The sequence below is a fragment of the Heptranchias perlo genome, chromosome 16, assembly GCF_035084215.1.
Source record: "Heptranchias perlo isolate sHepPer1 chromosome 16, sHepPer1.hap1, whole genome shotgun sequence".
In the NCBI taxonomy this organism is placed as follows: domain Eukaryota; kingdom Metazoa; phylum Chordata; class Chondrichthyes; order Hexanchiformes; family Hexanchidae; genus Heptranchias; species Heptranchias perlo.
In genome coordinates, this window is record NC_090340.1 from 14,461,665 (window position 1) to 14,481,201 (window position 19,537).

Consider the following 19,537-nt stretch of genomic DNA (forward strand, 5'->3'; position numbering starts at 1 on the left):
GGCACTTGAAAAAGTATGGGCTAATAAATGAAAGTCAGCAAGGATTTGTTAAAGGAAAATTGTGTTTGACTAACTTGATTGAGTTCTTTGATGAAGTGACGGAGAGGGTTGATGAGGGTAGTGCGGTTGGTGTTATGTACATGGACTTTCAAAAGGCATTTGATAAAGTACCACATAATATACCTGTTAGCAAAATTAAAGCCCATGGAATTAAAGGGACAGTGGCAGCATGGATACAAAATTGGCTAAGGGACAGAAAGCAGAGAGTAGTGGCGAATGATTGTTTTTCAGACTGGAGGGAAGCATACAGTGGTGTCCCCCAGGGTTCAGTATTAGGATCACTGCTCTTTTTGATATATATTAGTGACCTGGACTTGGGTATAAAGGGTATAATTTTAAAGTTTACAGATAATACAAAATTCAGAAATGTAGTAAACAATGTGGAGGATAGTAACAGACTTCAGGAGGACATAGACTGGCGAAATGGACAGACACATGGCAGATGAAATTTAACGCAGAGAAGTGTGAAGTGTTGCATTTTGGTAGGAAGAATGAGGAGAGGCAATATAAACTAAATGGTACAATATTAAAGGGGTGCAGAGACAGACAGACCTGGGGGTGCACATACACAAATCTTTGAAGATATCAGGATAAGTTGAGAAGGAAAAAGCATATGGGACACTGGACTTTATCATTAGAGGCATAGAGTACAAAAGCAATTAAGTTATGCCAAACCTTTATAAAACGCTGGTTAGGCCTCAGCCGGAGTATTGTGTTCAATTCTGGGCACCACTCTTTAGGAAGGATGTCAAGGCCTTAGAGAGGGTGCAGAAGAGATTTACTAGCATAGGGCAGGAATGAGGGACTTCAGTTATGTGAGAGACTGGAGAAGCTGGGGTTGTTCTCCTTAGAACAGAGAAGGCTAAGGGGAGATTTGATAGAGGTGTTCAAAATCATGAATGGTTTTGACAGAGTAAATAAGGAGAAACTGTTTCCAGTGGCAGAGGGATCAGTAACCAGAGGACACAAATTTAAGGTGATCGGCAAAAGAGCTAGAGGTGACATGAGGAAACATTTTTTTACACAGTGAATTGTAATGATCTGGAATGCATTGTCTGAAAGGATGTTGGAAGCAGATTCAATAGTAACTTTCAAAAGAGAATTGGATAAATACTTGAAGGGAAACGAATTACAGAGCTATGGGGAAAGAGCAGGGAAATGGGACTAATTAGCTAGCTCTTTCAAAAAGCCGGCACAGGCACGCTGGGCTGAATGGCCTCCTCCTGTGCTAGAATCATAGAATCATAGAAGTTTACAACATGGAAACAGGCCCTTCGGCCCAACATGTCCATGTCGCCCAGTTTATACCACTAAGCTAGTCCCAATTGCCTGCACTTGGCCCATATCTCTCTATACCCATCTTACCCATGTAACTGTCCAAATGCTTTTTAAAAGACAAAATTGTACCCGCCTCTACTACTGCCTCTGGCAACTCATTCCAGACACTCACCACCCTTTGAGTGAAAAAATTGCCCCTCTGGACCCTTTTGTATCTCTCCCCTCTCACCTTAAATCTATGTCCCCTCGTTATAGACTCCCCTACCTTTGGGAAAAGATTTTGACTATCTACCTTATCTACCTTATCTATGCCCCTCATTATTTTATAGACTTCTATAAGATCACCCCTCAACCTCCTACTCTCCAGGGAAAAAAGTCCCAGTCTATCTAACCTCTCCCTATAAGTCAAACCATCAAGTCCCGGCAGCATCCTCGTAAATCTTTTCTGCACTCTTTCTAGTTTAATAACTATAATAACTATGTACCTACTATGATACTATCTGCTCACCAGCCTGCTGGACAGCAGAGTGATGAGTAGGAGTGATGTTGCGCTGGCCCGGGAGAGTGATGATGGCGAAAGGGGACATAAAAGTGGGGACTCCACTCAAAGCGCTCTCACGTCTCACCCGTTGCACCACCCAACCTCCCCCCCAACCAATACCCGCAATGCTGCCTCCTCTCCTGAAGGCCGAGTCTGCCCCTGCACAGGTGCAGTTGGAACAATCTTTGGCCGGGGCCCTCACGGGCTCCAAATCCCAGAGGTCATAGGCCGAGAGCATCTCAGCAGTCAGGGCAGGGATCTGAGCAACCTGCCAATACCTCTGCTGAAGCCACAGGGGATGCACCATGTAGAAGTGGGAGGAAGAGGAAGGTAAGCAATTGTAATTCAGCAAGTGTATGCACAAGGGTGTTTGACGAAATGTCATGTTAATTTATATATTTTTTTGTTTATGTCACATTAAATTTAATAATTCTCACCACAACTGCCACGTATTGCCCATTATGGAATCCCATTTGTGAATTTGCCCTTTCATGTGCTGCATCATGAATGCCAAGACATTATGCCATCCATTGGGCGCATGGGCAATGTTTCAATGTGTGATTGAAGGACTATTTTGTCCAACTGAGGAGGTGGGGGTGGGGGGCGCTGGTGGTGGTGGTTGTTCCAGGCAGACTGAGTATTTCAGTCTTCAATTTGCAGATCTCATGAGAACCTGTTCAAGATGAGGGAATCCCTGGCATCAAGGGCAGCTAAGCTCGCCGCTGCTCTGGCGATGGGTTCCCCATCTTCATTTTCCTCCTCCTCCTCCTCACCGTCCTCCTCCTCTTCCTCTTCTTCAATATTGCCGGCAGATGAAGATGCTTCCTGAGCACATTCGACCTCCTCGACCTGTGACCCTCTCTGCTGAGCTATGTTGTGCAGGATGCAGCACACGACGATTATTCTGCACATCCTCGCTTGCAAGTACTGAAGGGCTCCCCCAGATCGATCCAGACACCTGAAGCACATCTTCAACATTCCTATGTCATGCTCAATGACAGACCTGGTGATGATGTGGCTCTGGTTGTACCACTGCTGTGCCTTGTTGGTGGAGTTTCTCAAAGGTGTCATGAGCCCAATCTGCAGGGAATATCCCTTGTCTCCAAGGAGCCAGCCCTTAAGTCTGTCTTCTGTGTGAAAGAGGTCTGGGATGTTGGATTCGCGCAAAATGAATGAATCATGGCAGCTGCCAGGGAGTCTGGTACACACCTGTAGAAACCTCCTCCAGTGGTCGCAAACCAGCTGTGCATTGCTGGAGTGATATCCCTTTCAGTTTATGAACAGTCCTGGCTCAGTTGGAGGTCCTCGGATTGCTATGTGTGTGCAAATAATTGTGCCCTGCACCTGTGGGAAGCCAGCCAGAGAGTTGAAACCCAATGCCCTCTCAGACTGGCTTATTTTGTCGAGGGGGAAGTTGACATAGTCGGATGCCCTGGCAAACAAACTATCTGTGTCACCTGTCGTATGCATTTATGTGCAGATGACTGAGACACCCTGGAGATGTCACCAGTGGTGCCCTGGAAGTATCCAAAGGCAAAATAATTGAGGGTAGTGGTGACTTTATCTGCGATGGGCAATGTGTGGCCAACCGGGAGCAGCTCATCATGAAGGAGCATGCAGAGGTCTGCGACAACCTGGTGACTCAATCTGAGCCTGCGTTGGCACTGCTCCTCAGAGAGGTCCAGGAAGCTCAGCCTCTGCCTGTAGACCCTCCCATGAGGGTAGTGCTTCCTGCGACCTCAGCCCCTCCGTTGGTCCCCTCCCTGCTCTTCTCCAGGTCCTTGTTGCTCACCTCTGTCTTGTGCACCTGCTGATCCCAGAACTGCAGGCCGTGCCTGCCGCGGATGGTGATGTGTCTCCTTTTCAGACGTACTGTGGAATAAATCCCTTGCGCCCCCCCCATCCCGATGTTGTCAGTTTGAGGGGTTCCAAAATTTAGGTACATTTGTCTGAACACAAGAATTCTCAGTCTCAACAAAGAAATCTCAGTCTAAACACAAAGAACTCCCAACCAAACCTTTGTCTGAGAGAACTGAGTGCCCAGCTGCAGTACCTCACCTTTTATTGAGATGTGTCAATCACTGGTTTAAAGGGCCACATGAACTTCGGCTGCAACTCACCTCCATTTCTATGGCGTGTTTCAGAAGCCACGGGAGACACATTCAGGAGAAGTTAAATTCATTTCTGTAGCAGAATCCACAAAAAGTTAATTAGCCAAAGTGTTTCAACTACCTGAATTGATCCTTTAAATATTGCCTTGAAGTGACAGCGGGACTTCCGGGTGTCTGTTGTGCACGCGCATCCTAATGTGCCGGGGTTAAACCCGGAAGTTTGTGCGTTGGAGCCGGAATGCACTCCTGCTCCAAAAAGCTGGGATTTGAACCTCACAACCGCCCCGAATCCACCTGTCATTGGGGGTTAAAATTACCCCCATAGTGACTGAACGGTAAATTGTGTACTCTATCAAAGAAATTTAGTTGTTTCTTTTCTGTTTTGTTACTTAATCTACTGTGGTCAAACCACAAAGTGTACAATTGTAAATTGCTTTTTCTGCTGCTGGCTGGCTTTGCTGCATTCAACTAATCAATGTCTCAGTGAACCTTGATTGCAAATGCAAACAAAAATCAAACATAGTGGCATTTCAGTGTCAGCTTAATGTAAGGGCAGATCTGGTCACTATAGAGTAACACTTTGAGAGCCCCGGAGACACTGGAGCACTGGGAGAGGAACTCAAGCACAGAGACCCAGAGAGAAAAGAGACTCCAGCAAAGTATAAGGAGTGCTTGCCAAAAAATCTCAGGTCCCAGAACACACTGGAGGTGCTAGGACCCTGCAGACACTGCCAGGAGCAATGCATACTTTTGTTAATATTTTGCCAGTCAAAGGATAATGACTTAAAACAGCCTGTAAAGTTTGCACAATTCAATTAAGATAGGGACTTTCAAACTGTGGCCCGTGAGTTATATGCAGGACACAAGCCCTGGCAATCCAGCCCCTAAAGTTTAAGCAACTTAGTCCTATTTGATCTTGCATTTGAAACTCTGGATTGTCCTGTTTGAACTTCATGGAGCTTGAGGTTTAGAAAGTGCTGTTCTTAGTTTTGTTGCTGCATTGGTGGATATATGCTAAATTAGGTGTCAGCTTTGGATCAGTGGTTGCACGCTCACCTCTGAGTTAGAAAGTTGTGGGCTCAAGTTCCACTCCAGAGGCTTGAGCACTCAAACCAGGCTGACACTTCAGTGGAGTACTGAGGGAGTTCTGCACTGTCGGAGGAGCCGTCTTTCAGTTGAGGTGCTAAACCTCAGGTGGACGTAAAAGATCCCAGGGCACTGTTTCGAAGAAGAGCAGTCATAGCCAGAGAATCACCTGCAATGGCTTCTCTTCCCGCTCTTGCAATGTTACCTCTGGAGTCCCCCAAGGATCGATCCTTGGCTCCCTCTTATTTCTCATCTACATGTTGTCTCTCAGCAACATCATCCGAAAACACATCGGGTTCCACATGTACGCTGACGACAACCAGCTCTACCTCACCACCACCTCCCTCGACCCCTCTACTGTCTCTGATTTGTCACACTGTTTGTCCGACATCCAGTAATGGATGAGAAAAAATTTCCTCCAACTAAATATTGGGAAGACCAAAGCCATTGTCTTCATCCCTCTCCCTGGCCACTGTCTGAGGCTGAACCAGACCGTTCACAACCTTGGCATCATATTTGACCCTGAGATGAGCTTCTGACCATCACCATCAATCCGCTCCATCACCAAGATCACCTACTTCCACCTCCATAACATCGCCCATCTCCGCCCCTGCCTCAGCCCACCTGCTGCTGAAACCCTCATCCAAACCTTTGTTACCCCCAGACTTGACTATTCGAATGCTCTCCCATCTTCCACCCTCCATAAAGTTGAGTTCATCCAAAACTCTGCTGCCCGTATCCTAACTCGCACCAAGTCCCGTTCACCCATCATCCCTGTGCTTGCTGACCCACAATGGCTCCTGGTCCGGGAATGCTTTGATTTTAAAATTCTCATCCTTAATCCCTCCATGGCCTCACCCCTCCCTATCTCTGTAACCTCCAGTCCTACAACCCTCTGAGATCTCTGCGCTCCTCCAATTCTTGCTCTTGCGCATCCCCGATTTTAATCGCTCCACCATTGGCGGCCGTGCCTTCAGCTGTCTAGGCCCTAAACTCTGGAATTCCCTCCCTTAACCTCTCCACCTCTCTACCTCTCTCTCCTCCTTTAAGAAGCTCCTTAAAACCTACCTCTTTGACCAATCTTTTGGTCACCTGTCTTAATATCTCCTTATGTGACTCAGTGTCAAATTTGGTTTGAAAATAGCTCCTGTGAAGCGCCTTGGGATGTTTTACTATGTTAAAGGCGCTATTTAAATGGAAATTATTGTTGTTGTTGAGTTCTCCCTGGTGTCCTGGCCAATGAATATCCCTCAACTAACATCATTAAGACAGATTATCTGGTCACGTATCTCATTGCTCTTTGTAGGACCTTGCTGTGCGCAAATTGGCTGTTGCGTTTCCCTACATTACAACAGTGACTACACTACTCAATTGGCTGTGAAGCACTTTGGGGCGCCCTGAGGTGGTGAAAGGCACTGCATAAATGCAAGCCCTTTCCTATCTTTTTGAAGATGTGGAGATGCCGGTGATGGACTGGGGTGGACAAATGTAAGGAATCTTACAACACCAGGTTATAGTCCAACAGTTTTATTTGTAAATCACAAGCTTTCGGAGCTTACCTCCTTCATCAGGTGAGTGAGTGAAGGGTTTTAAAATCGCATAGCATATATTAGGCTGGGAGACAATCACAGCAATCAAAGGTGCCGTTGGTGTTCAGACAGGTTAGCCACGGAAAACATTACATCCCAGTATACTGAATACACAATGGGTCAGATTACACAGACAGAGAGAGAAAGAGACCCGAAAGGCAGAGAGAGAGAGAGAGAGAATGTCCAGTTGTATTAAAAACAGATAACTTTTTTTTCCCGCTGGTGGGGTTACGTGTAGCGTGACATGAACCCAAGATCCCGGTTGAGGCCGTCCTCATGGGTGCGGAACTTGATATATGCTATGCGATTTTAAAACCCTTCACTCACTCACCTGACGAAGGAGGTAAGCTCCGAAAGCTTGTGATTTTCAAATAAAACTGTTGGACTATAACCTGGTGTCGTAAGATTCCTTACATTTATCTTTTCGAACACCAAGAACTATCAGCAAGAAGTGCCTGAGACATATGCAAAAGAATGGGGCTCCATAGTGTGAACTTAAGGCTCTATTTGGGGTTTTTTTAAAAAAATTGATTGTTCAAAAAAAAGGGAATGGATACCTGCCTTTAGATGGTGCTGCACTGGGAGTTGTGCAATTTGGTGAACAGGGTCGCCTCTGGCAATGATGCTACACTGGGAGGCAGGCGGCGTGAGTGGGCGTTATATAAAGAGGAGCTGTGGGGCAAGCGAGCTTCTTATTCTGGACGAGCAGCAGAAGGGCGAGTGAAGGATGGCTGATAGTATGTTCTTGTATTGGGGCTCCGGTTCCCCACCCTGCTGGAGGATCATGATCGCCCTGGAGGAGAAAAAAATGCAGGGGTACCAGCAGAAGCTGTTATCTTTCGAGAAGATGGAGCACAAATCGGATGAAGTTCTGGCAATTAACCCCAGGGGCCAGGTGACGATAGATAATTTTGATATCTCCGCCTCCTTTTGAGGAACGTGAATATTTTTTGTAAGTTTCCAATGGTACATTTGTACCATGTCTCAGAACAGAGCCGTTACCTTAAGTTACAGGCTGCAGCGTAGATAGTCTTCAAATCTGTATGTAACCTCGAAAAATAAAATCTGATTTCAGCAAAAGTTTTTTTTTTAAAACATTATTTACAAACTGTTGTTGCAGTTGCCCAGTTTCCGCCACGGGGACATTGTTCTGAACGAATCTTTTGGAGCCTGTCTGTATCTGGAGGTAAGAGAGTGTTAAAAACGATGGCCTTCCACCCTCTTTAATTTTTAAATGTTTTGTTATTTTGCACGGGCAGATTCTGACTCTAACCTGCAGGGTAGCTGGATCCCAGTTATACCAGTTCCTGCAGCACTCGCAGGCTCGGTGTCGCTGGGCTACTCGCAGGTTCTGGTGGTGTCTGCTTTCTCCCCCCCCCCCCCCCCCCAAATTCTCTGGGTTGTCTCAAGTTTCAAGCTGAATGCATCCTCTCTCTTGCTTCTCGCAGAACCAGTTCAAATCCCAAGGTACCCAGCTGATTCCGGACTCCGGGGATGAACAGGCTCTTGTTTACCAGAGAATGTACGAGGTTCTCGCTCTGCAGGAAAAACTGGGTAAGTCCCTAAGCTGCTCCAGCACTGCAACTGTTGCTATGGTTTTCTTTTCCTCAAAACTCACTGCATTCCAGAGTTACCAACCGTGTCTAACTGATTTCATCTCTTGAGGTATGCCTCTTGTATAAAATGCCTTTCCCTTTCTTGCCTCTCCTCTACCAGGAGGAAAAAAAAACTAAGATCTTTCACGACCTCAAGACATCCCAAGCGCTTCACAGCTAATGAAGTACATTTTTTTTTGAAGTATGCCCACTTGTCTGGGGCAACAGTGGTGAGATAAAGACCAGATAATCTGTTTGTGGGTGGGGGGAGCTAAGCTCAAAAAGACAGTATTTATCAATTATAAAATGCTGGCAAGGCAGTTCAGGCAGTGTCTGTGGAGAAAGCAACATAGTTAATGTTTCAGGTCAATGGCCTATCAGCATCTGATGAAAGGTCATTGACCTGAAATGTTAACACTTTTTTTCCTCCACAGATGCTGACTGTTTCCAGCATTTTCTACTTTTATTTCAGATTTCCAATGTCTGCAGTGTTTTCCTTAGTATTTATCAATTCTTGCATTGTACAGTAGGCATCCTAGACATCTTGATTTCTGTGGTTCCAGTACCTGGGGAGATATCCTGTTCCACAGACCATTGAATATCTATGGTCTTAACCGTCAGTGCTGTTCCATCTCATTTATCTGCTCTAAGGGGAACTTACTACTGCCTTTGTGTTGTATGTCAAGTGAAATTGGCAGTAAAGCTAAGGAGCCCAGTAGCTTTAGACCACCCTATAGGCAGTGTCTTTGAATTTGCAATGACTGCAATATAACTGCAGCTAAAGAGAAATTTCTCCTCATCCAGTCTTTCCAGAAACCTGCTTATTTTGCACTTGTCATCTAGTCCTTTTGTATTACAAGTTAAACAACTTGTTTGTCTCCTAGCCTTACTGAAAAGATTTCTTATAAAAGCTGAGGATCAGTCCTGATTTCTCATTTGTAACTGAGATCCAAATCCTATTTTAGATCTCTTAATTTCTGCCAAACACAACAATGTCTTGTTCTTGCTCATGGTTAGAGTTGGGTGGGGAGAGACAGCAGATAAAATTGTGGGAAGTAGGTAATTTCCCGTGCTGCAGGGGAGATGAAGAAAGTGGGAACAATTTCTTCCCTCCCTGCTTTCACCAGTTGTGCCTATAGGTGACCAACATTGACACATTTGGAATATTGTGTACCAGTGATCTGAAGATTGGATGTTTGCCTTCCGGTCAAAGTATTGGTCTTGTTAACTTCATGACTGCACACAATGGCCAGTAATACTTGAGTCCCTTTTCTACCTTGATTGAGGTTCTGAAGAGGGAAATCTGCTCTCCATATTTTTACTTGTGTTGGAAGTTCCATTTGCTATTCAACTGGTCAGGCTCCCTCTGACTGGTGTTGACTCTTGTTTTCTTGTGGAACATGTGTTCTAACCGACTTCAGCTTTCCTTTAGTAACTAGTATTATTCCAGGCCTTGTAATTGTTGCTCCCTGTTCATCCCTATAAAATTATTTCCCTTTTCCCCCATTGGAAGGGGGAAAGGTGCTGTAGTCACTAAGGCTGAAGCTGAAGTTTCTACATCCATATAATGGCTGTGTAAGGATCCAAAATGTCCAGTGTAACTAGTACATATATAAGGAATTAAGGCTGCTTTCCCCCAGCTGGGGATACACTTGTGCTGCCTTTTTTGGCAGAGACTTGAAATATGAAGATGAACTACTTGTCTCACTCTGGCTTTGAGCAAGCTCATTACACTAGGCCTTAAAATGAACGTTAAAGCTGGGAATATCCTTGGGATGGGGTTCTCTTGATTGGTTTGCTGTAACTTTGGTTGAAAACAGTGTTTATGCTGCCTGAATGGGGCTTTCAACAAAGGTGTGGCTGCCAACCAGGAGAGACCCTGGGGAAATCCCAGTGATGCCTGCTTAAAAATCCTCTACTCTCTTGGTTGCTGCTGCTACCTTTCTCCTGTTCTGTCCTAAACCTCTTGTATTTAATTTTGTATCTGTCCCCTCATTCTAGATTCCCAAATCAGTCTCCTGTCCATCATTTTAAATATTTCTGTTCTAACAGCTCCAATTTTTGAAGTCTCTTCATATTTCCTCATACAACATCATGGTGAATCTGTGCTGTATGATTTATTGTCTTAATGTCAGTGTGTGTGTATATGTGGAGACAGCTAACTTGCAGGGAGAGGAGAGCTCTTTCAAAGAACAGGCCAAATGGCCACCTCCTGTGCTATAAGATTATATGATTATCACAATCTCCTTGCAGCTTCCTTTTGATTAGAATTACTTACTGTGCCTCATATTTTAATATCGACAATTTCAACAGCACTCCCAATAGCCCTATATCCAAATTATTGACATACACTGAACAGAAGTGGCCCCTGAGCAGAATCCTGCAGGACACTGCAGCCACTGAGAAACTGCCCTTAAACTCCTACATGCTTGCCTTCCTGCTGACAAGTTTTAATCCAATTTCCTATCCTCACAACTGGTCAATGTCTTGAGCATTCATTGAACAAAGACTTGAATGACTAACTGTTGCAGGTCTGAGTTTTTCAACTCTAACCTATGACGTTCTAGCTCTTAATTCTATTGAGGCAAGGTCCTGTTGGAAATCTTTCAGATTCTGACTGGTCATTTCAAGCATTTTCTCACTTTTTAAAAGTGATAATTGCTTCTCATTGCTTTTTTCTTGTATTGCCAATGTTGGCAGGCATTTTTATTCCACCATTTGAATGTGGATGCAGATATAGACACTACCCATGGGGTCCCACAAGGCTCAGTACTAGGACCCTTGCTTTTTGTGGTATATATTAATGATTTGAACTTTAATGTGGAGAGCTTGATCAAGAAGTTTGCAGATTCAAAAATTGGCCATGTGGTTGATAGTGAGGAAGAGGGCTGTAGACTGCAGGAAGATATCAATGGACTAGTTAGGTGGACAGAAAAGTGTCAAATGGAATTCAATCCAGAGACGTGAGGTAATGCATTTGGGGAGGGCCAACAAGGGAGTACACAATAAATGGGACGATACTGAGGTGTAGAGGAAGTGAGGGACCTTGGAGTGCATATCCACAGATCCCTGAATGTAGCAGGACAAGTAGATAAGGTGGTTTAAAAAGGCATATGGATACTTTCCTTTTATTAGCCAAGGCAGAGCAGGGAGGTTATGCTGGAACGGTATAAAACACTGGTTAGGCCACAGCTTGAGTACAGTGTATGGTTATGGTCACCACATTATAGATGTGATTGCACTAGAGAGAGTACAGTGGAAATTTGAGGATGTTGTCAGGGCTGGAGAATTTTAGCTGAGATGATTGGATAGGCTGGGGTTGCTTTCTTTGGAACAAAAAGGGGAGATTTAATTGAGGGGGGGTCTAGACAGTGGATAGAAAATACCTATTTTCCTTAGCGGAGAGGTCAGTGACCAGGGGACATAGATTTAAAGTAATTGATAGAAGGATTAAAGGGAAGCTGAGAATTTTTCACTGAGGAACTCGCTGCCTGAAAGGGTGGTAGGGGCAGGAACCCAACCTATTTTTAAAAAAAGGTACTTGGATGGGCACTTGAAGTACTGTAACCTACAGGGTTACAGACTGCTGGAAAGTGGGATTAAACTGGATAGCTCTCTTTCGGCCGGCACAGACGCAATGGGCCAAATGGCCTTCTGTGCCATAACTTTCTGATACCCCATGCCATTATAGTAATCTTTGACTTTCTGGAGGTCAGTTGTTTTTTTTCTTCCGTTTGTAGGGTCTGTGATCTATTACACCTGGAAGGTTCCAGAAAATGAGCGTCATGACTCCGCTGTGGAGAGGAACAAAAAGGCACTGAACATCGAGTTGATGCTGTGGGAAGGATACCTTGACAAGGTAAAGAGGATCCTGAAGAGCTGAGTCTTGGGCATTTAAGGGAAGCAAACCATTTTGGTAATTAGGAGCGTCATCAGTCATTGTCTTTATTTGTGTGACTAGCTGGATTTGGTCTAAGTGAGTACCACCAAGTTTACACTTTTCCCTTTTAAGCAACAGCTGCAATTTTTGAACAATTTTATTAATTCATGGGATGTTGGTGTTGCTGGCAAGGTGTGATTATTGCCCATCCCTATTTCACCTTGAGAAGGTGGTGGTGAGCTGCTGCCTTGAACTGCTGCAGTCTGTGTGGTGAAGGTTCTCCCACAGTGTTAGGGAGTTCCAGGATCTTGACCCAGCGACGATGAAGGAACGGTGATATATTTCCAAGCCGGGATGGTGTGTGACTTGGAGAGGAACGTGCAGGTGGTGATGTTCCCATGTGCCTGCTGCCCTTGTCCTTCTAGGTGGTAGAAGTCGTGGGTTTGGGAGGTGCTGTTAAAGAAGCATTGGCGAGTTGCTGCAGTGCATCCTGTGGATGGTACACACGGCAGCCATGGTGTGCCAGTTGTGGAGGCAGTGAAAGTTTAGGATGGTGGACGGGGTGCCAATCATGCAGGCTGCTTTGTCCTGGATGGTGTCAAGCTTCCTGAGTGTTGGAGCTGCACTCATCCAGGCAAGTGGAGAGTATTCCATCACACTCCTGACTTGTGCCTTGTAGATGGTGGAAAGGCTTTGGGGAGTCAGGAGGTGAGTCACTTGTCACAGAATACCCAGCATCTGACCTGCTTTTGTAGCCACAGTTTGTGTGGCTGGTCCAGTTTAGTTTCTGGTCAATGGTGACCCCCCCCCAGATCTTGATGGTGGGGGATTTAGCAATGGTAATGCTAGTTAGTGTCAAGGGGAGGTGGTCATTGTCTGGCTTGAATATTACTTGCCACTTATCAGCCCAAGCCCAGATATTGTCTGTCTTGCTGCATGGAGGCATGGACTGATTTGTTGGATCCATCTGTTCTGTCTGTCTCTACTTGTGTACCATGAGCTTGCAGCCCAAAGTACCTTGCATTTGTGCAGCTTTAAGTTGCACATAGTGGTTGGGAAGGTGTATACTTGAATTGTAACTCGTGTGTGGGTTTGCAGATGGTCTGTAAAATGTCCATTGGGTGCATATATTCTATATTTGTTGCTTTCAAAACATTGAGGAGGCATCAGATGAGGTTGTTCCATCTCTAGTACTGAGCCTGTTCTAAAGGTGGCCTGATAATTGTCTGCTTCATCTTCATTGGATGTCACAAGCAAGCACTTGACCTTTTCCACAAACTGTTCTCAAAGATTTATTTTGTAATAGAATTCCTACTGCTGTAGGGTTTTAGTTTTCTCACTGAGTACTTGAATGAATTGTTGGGGCTATTTTTGGTCGACCAGGCTGCTGTGGTTTAAGTAATTGGCTGCAATTTGGCCAGTGGGGTTTGATTGAAGTCCAGTTTTGGCTGCTTCCATATTAACAGTAATCAAATCTGTCTGATCAGGTGTTACTACCTAGGATTTCAACAAAGCATAATGTTTGGTGTGAAGTTTCATTTTGTTCTTGAAACTGGAGAGGGAAAAAACACCCAGTAATAGTTCTAGATTTTGTCCTTCTAAACTTGGGATATGTATGGAGTATTTTGAGTTTTTTGTTAGGGTGAATAACTACTGATGGAAGTAAGGTGATGAATTGGTTTATCCTCCATTTAGTGTACTGCTTTGGTGTATTTTTTGTTCTATTTGTACCAATATACAAAGTCTCTGCAACACTGGTTAAAGAGCAGCAAAATGATCCCAATCACTGGGAGCAGAAACCAAGTCACATTGAAGTTTCTTATGGCATGTGGGCACTGCTTCCCTACCTTTTCTAAAAAGTATGTGTTAAGTTCCAATTAATTTTTAAAATTTCTTACAGATGAGTCCAGATTCACATATTGCTGGGAAGAACTTCACAATGGCAGATGTGATGCTGCTCCCACAAGTGGCCTATGCTGTTCGCTTTGGGTGAGTTACTGCTACTAATCTGTGCTTCAGCTGAATAGCACCTGTTGTCTGCATTTTTTGCCACGTGTTTAAAAAATAAAGTAACTTAAGGTCCATCTCTTGGTACTTGATGTTTGCATGTCTTTTTAAACAAACTCATCTGGCATTTCAGCAGTTGCACTTCAGTGTGGTTTGAAGATTCCACAAAAAATCATAGTCAAAACTGGATTGTTTGGTTATTAGCAGAATTGAATTGTCCCTGAATCTGCCCTGTCCAAGTCCTCTGCACTCTACTATTGAGTACTTGGGCAAACAATGGTGTTAATTGATTCAGTCATTGTGCTGAGCAGCCCATAACATGATGCTTTTTTCAAAAAAAGCACATTTGTGACTGGAGAGATAATGTGCCACTGACTGCAGTGAAACCCTTAGAAACCAACCTGACAGTGAGGCTCATAGTGCTTGTTATTTCTCCCATCCTCTCTCTCTCCATTGTGTGTTTTTGACTAGAAGAATTGTTCTCTCCATCACCTGACACTCAACTGTTTGCACTGAAGCCTTGTAGATTGATTTTTAAATCTTTGGCTGCCCCATATTTGAAGTGATCCTTTCTTCACCATGGTGCATGGGATTGCTTAGCACCAACACTGTTACCAATCTTGCCCCTGATCTGTAACTAAGAGCATCAGGAGTTGTATTTGGGAGGACTAGTTTATGTTGAGGCTGTTCTCTGGGTTAAGGACATAACTGCAGATGGGCTTTCACCATTTACTGAAGAAAATGAGGGCTTTAGGAAGCTGAGGTTTAGAACCAGCTTGGGAGGGAGATCAGTGATTTCATATCTTTCTAACCTGTTCGGATGTCAATTGACTTTGTTGGACTGCCTGCTTCCTTGAATTTACAGCACGAACGGGCCATTTGGCCCAACTGATCTGTGCCAGTGTTTATGCTCCACACGAGCCTCCTCCCACCCTACTTCATATAACTTTTTATCTGCATATCCTTCTATTCCTTTCTCTCATGTGCTTACCTAGCTTCCCCTTAAAGGCATCCATGCTATTTGCCTCAACTACTCCTTGTGGTAGCATGTTCCACTCCGGGTAATGACATTTCTCCTGAATAATTTGTTGGTGACTGCCATTATAGTTCTGGACTGACCCCACCCCCCAAAAAAACTGGGTGACAGTCAATGGCAGGGGCTGAAAATGATGGTTTGATGTCCAGTTCAGTGTTACTATAGGAGGGCTACTTTGGATGCTTCATAAACTGCTGATTGCTACTGCCTGAATAAAACTACATATTGGGAGTGATTTTGTTAAATACAAAATGTACATTTGAAATGTAATTTTTATTTGGCACCACTGTAAAGATTGAGGTAGCAATCTCTACCACTGGATGTATTTAAAAATACAACTTGAGATCTGATGGCTCATGTGAGCATTGGTATTGATGTACTAAGCCATTCAGACCATGGTGGTCCCAGGTTTAATCCCTGATCTGTAATGAGTTAGTTGAACTTGGCTGGGAGGGGAGGAAGGTGCTAAATTTGATTGTAGGGAGTGGGGAAATATACCAGGTTTTCTATTCTTGATTAGTATCCTGATGCTTCCTGCTAGAAAATGTGTGGGGTGGCCAGGTGGAGGATTTGCTCAGACTTGGCTGTTATGCCACATTAGTCACTCTACCAGCCCCCACTGTCTTGACTTATGAGGACTGACTCAGCAGTATGTCACTGCCTTTGGGAGAAATGAGAGCCATGTGTATATGTTCCTTTTATATCTATCCAGGATTACTTGTGCTGCAGTTGATCTCTCATCTGCTCACCAACTCAACAATGCAATGGTTGAATTCCTAAGCATCTGAATTTTCAGTAAACGTGTATCTGATTAGCTTCTACAAATACATAAAGGGCAAAAGAGTAACTAGGGAGAGAGTAGGGCCACTTAAGGATCAACAAGGTCATCTATGTGCAGAACCACTAGAGATGGGCGAGATCCTAAATGACTATTTTGCATCGGTATTTACGGTTGAGAAAGGCATGGATGTTAAGGAACTTGGGGAAATAAATAGTGATGTCTTGAGGAGTGTACATATTAGAGAGGGAGGTGCTGGAAGTCTTAACGCGCATCAAGGTAGATAAATCTCCGGGACCTGATGAAATGTATCCCAGGACGTTATGGGAGGTTAGGGAGGAAATTGCGGGTCCCCTAGCGCAGATATTTAAATCATCGACAGCTACAGGTGAGGTGCCTGAAGATTGGAGGGTAGCAAATGTTGTGCCTTTGTTTAAGAAGGGCGGCAGGGAAAAGCCTGGGAACTACAGACCGGTGAGCCTGACATCTGTAGTGGGTAAGTTGTTCGAGGGTATTCTGAGACCGGATCTACAGGCATTTGGAGAGGCAGGGACTGATTAGGAACAGTCAGCATGGTTTTGAGAGGAAAATCATGTCTCTTGAATTTGATTGAGTTTTTTGAAGGGGTAACCAAGATGATAGATGAGGGCTGTGCAGTAGACGTGGTCTACATGGGCTTTAGCAAAGCCTTTGACAAAGTACCGCATGGTAGGTTGTTACATAAGGTTAAATCTCTCGGGATCCAAGGTGAGGTAGCCAATTGGATACAAAATTGGATTGACTGCAGAAGACAGAGGGTGGTTGTCGAGGGTTGTTTTTCAAACTGGAGGCCTGTGACCAGCGGTGTGCCTCGGATCGGTGCTGGGTCCGCTGTTATTTGTTTATATTAATGATTTGGATGAGAATTTAGGAGGCATGGTTAGTAAGTTTGCAGATGACACCAAGATTGGTGGCATTGTGGACAGTGAAGAAGGTTATCTAGGATTGCAACGGGATCTTGATAAATTGGGCCAGTGGGCCAATGAATGGCAGATGGAGTTTAATTTAGATAAATGTGAGGTGATGCATTTTGGGAGATCGAATCGGGCCAGGACCTACTCCGTTAATGGTAGGGCGTTGGGGAGAGTTATAGAACAGAGATCTAGGAGTACAGGTTCATAGCTCCTTGAAAGTGGAGTCACAGGTGGATAGGGTGGTGAAGGCATTCGGCATGCTTGGTTTCATTGGTCAGAACATTGAATACAGGAGTTGGGATGTCTTGTTGAAGTTGTACAAGACATTAGTTAGGCCACACTTGGAATACTGTGTACAGTTCTGGTCACCCTATTATAGAAAGGATATTAAACTAGAAAGAGTGCAGAAAAGATTTACTAGGATGCTACCGGGACTTGATGGTTTGACTTATAGGGAGAGGTTGGATAGGCTGAGACTTTTTTCCCTGGAGAGTAGGAGGTTTCGGGGTGATCTTATAGAAGTCTATAAAATAATGAGGGGCATAGATAAGGTAGATAGTCAAAATCTTTTCCCAAAGGTAGGGGAGTCTATAACGAGGGGACATAGATTTAAGGTGAGGGGAGAGATACAAAAGGGTCCAGAGGGGCAATTTTTTCACTCAAAGGGTGGTGAGTGTCTGGAACGAGCTGCCAGAGGCAGTAGTGGAGGTGGGTACAATTTTGTCTTTTAAAAAGCATTTGGACAGTAACATGGGTAAGATGGGTATAGAGGGATATGGGCCAAGTGCAGGCAATTGGGACTAGCTTAGTGGTATAAACTGGGCGACATGGACATGTTGGGCCGAAGGGCCTGTTTCCATGTTGTAAACTTCTATGATTCTGAGGCTGTTTTAGACACCTGTTCCAGGTTGTCTGCTGGCAATGTTGGGCATACAATTTACATGGGTAGATACTGTAATTTGACACAGTCCTGCCTTCCTCCAGTAGCAATCTCTGCCCTGACATTGCATTCTCCAGTCCTTTTTGTTGCTTATTGAGTTTCTAATTGTTAAACTGTTCTAATTGTAGCTTGGGACTTTTTAAGGATAGTTCTGATTTAGATAGATTAGTTTTAAACGTTAGGTCACTTATTCAAGTTAATGGAAGATCTGGTCAACAAATGTAGGCTATATATAATGAGGTGGTGGAGCAGAATAACTGCAGATCTCTAAACTTACCTTGTATGCCATTGGAAAAGCTTTCAGCCAAACTTATTTGTGGTCAAATGACTAAAACAACCCAAGTTGTGGTCTTTCCCACCCTACAGTAGCTGGCTTAGTTAACACTGGCACACACATAGGAACAGGAGTAGGCCATTTCACCCCTTGAGCCTGTTCTGCCATTCAATGAGATCATATCCCATATCCCTTAATACCTTTTGGCTAACAATCTATCAATCTTAGATTTTAAAATCTAACAATTGAGCAAGCATCATCTGCGATTTGCAGGAGAGTTCCAAACTTAGCACCTTTTGCATATAGAAGTGTGTCCTAACTTCACTCCTGAGTCCTGGCTCTAATTGTTAGACTGTCTCCTAGACTACCCCTGCCCAAACCAGCAGAAATAGTTTCTCTCAGTTCCCCTTATCTCAAACTTCAAGCAAATCACCACTTAATCTTCTAAATTCCAGAGAATACAACCCTAGTTTGTGTAATCTCTCCTTGTAATTTAACCTTTGGAGTCCAGCTATCATTCTAGTAAATCAATGCTGCACACACTCAAAGGCCAATGTATCCTCAAGGTGTGGAGGTAAAAGATGTTTTTTGTACAAACCAAGCCCTGACATGAATGCCACTGAATGAATTTTTTTCTCCATTTTAATTTTGTAGACTATCAACAGATAAATACCCCAAGCTGATGGAATACTACACCAGAGTGAAAGAGCGACCAAGCATCCAAGTTTCGTGGCCTCCCCATTGGAAGGAGAGCCCTCCAACCATGGATGTGTTGAAAGATGTCTGAGTTTCCATACAGAAATTTAAAAAAAATTCTACATCTTAGTTCATATCAAGTAACAGACCCCATATAAGCTACTCCTGTTGGCCTTGACACTAACAAAATATCAGCTGTAGGGAAATATAATTCCTGCACACAGACTAGTTTAAATCTGGTACAGTGCAGTCTGTCTTTGTGGTTGCATTAAACTTTATTAAACTGTTCTGGTAACAAATGCATCTTGTCTGATCAGTACTTTCATCTGTCTAAAACAACCTAATGGTAATTTGGCCATGTTTAATGGCTGCATATAGTGACACCAAGTCCTAGCCAAAATGGAAATGATTGACAGAGGAATTACCCAATCACACCTGGAGACCACACTGCTGTAAGTGACTGGGATTGATTTTACACACAATTTGTATTATGTAACTATCCTCCACTCACTGCATTTTGCTGGAGAAATAATCCTGCTTTCAGGAGACTGGTGTAGTTTCAGCCATGAGTTCTGTTCACTGTAGTACATACTCTGGTTAACTGGACCCTGTTTTATCTTTGCAGAGTAAAAATAGACTGCTATAAAATTGACTGTCACCCCACCTCCAACTCATTGGCTGACAGTGGTATCAGTACTCACTGTGGAGTCTAG

General features: G+C 44.1%; 1 protein-coding gene across 1 annotated transcript; it reads left to right on the top strand.

The window, feature by feature from the left end:
• Nucleotides 1-7,327: 7,327 nt before the first annotated feature.
• On the top strand, nucleotides 7,328-19,123 carry LOC137333498 (glutathione S-transferase A-like). The gene is made up of 6 exons (XM_067997670.1): nucleotides 7,328-7,560; nucleotides 7,786-7,851; nucleotides 8,114-8,219; nucleotides 12,001-12,119; nucleotides 14,041-14,129; nucleotides 18,783-19,123. The coding sequence occupies exons 1-6, from the start codon at nucleotides 7,393-7,395 to the stop codon at nucleotides 18,913-18,915; spliced, it is 681 nt and encodes a 226-aa protein (XP_067853771.1). The 5' UTR covers nucleotides 7,328-7,392; the 3' UTR covers nucleotides 18,916-19,123.
• The last annotated feature ends 414 nt before the right edge of the window (nucleotides 19,124-19,537 follow it).

What these genes read in the sequence shown, in the direction of transcription:
- LOC137333498 (XM_067997670.1), top strand. Translation starts at nt 7,393, where the DNA reads ATGGCTGATAGTATGTTCTTGTATTGGGGCTCCGGTTCCCCACCCTGC. An exon ending in GAGCCTGTCTGTATCTGGAG is followed by an intron (nt 7,852 to 8,113) that starts GTAAGAGAGTGT and finishes TGCTTCTCGCAG; the next exon opens with AACCAGTTCAAATCCCAAGG. An exon ending in GCCTATGCTGTTCGCTTTGG is followed by an intron (nt 14,130 to 18,782) that starts GTGAGTTACTGC and finishes TTAATTTTGTAG; the next exon opens with ACTATCAACAGATAAATACC.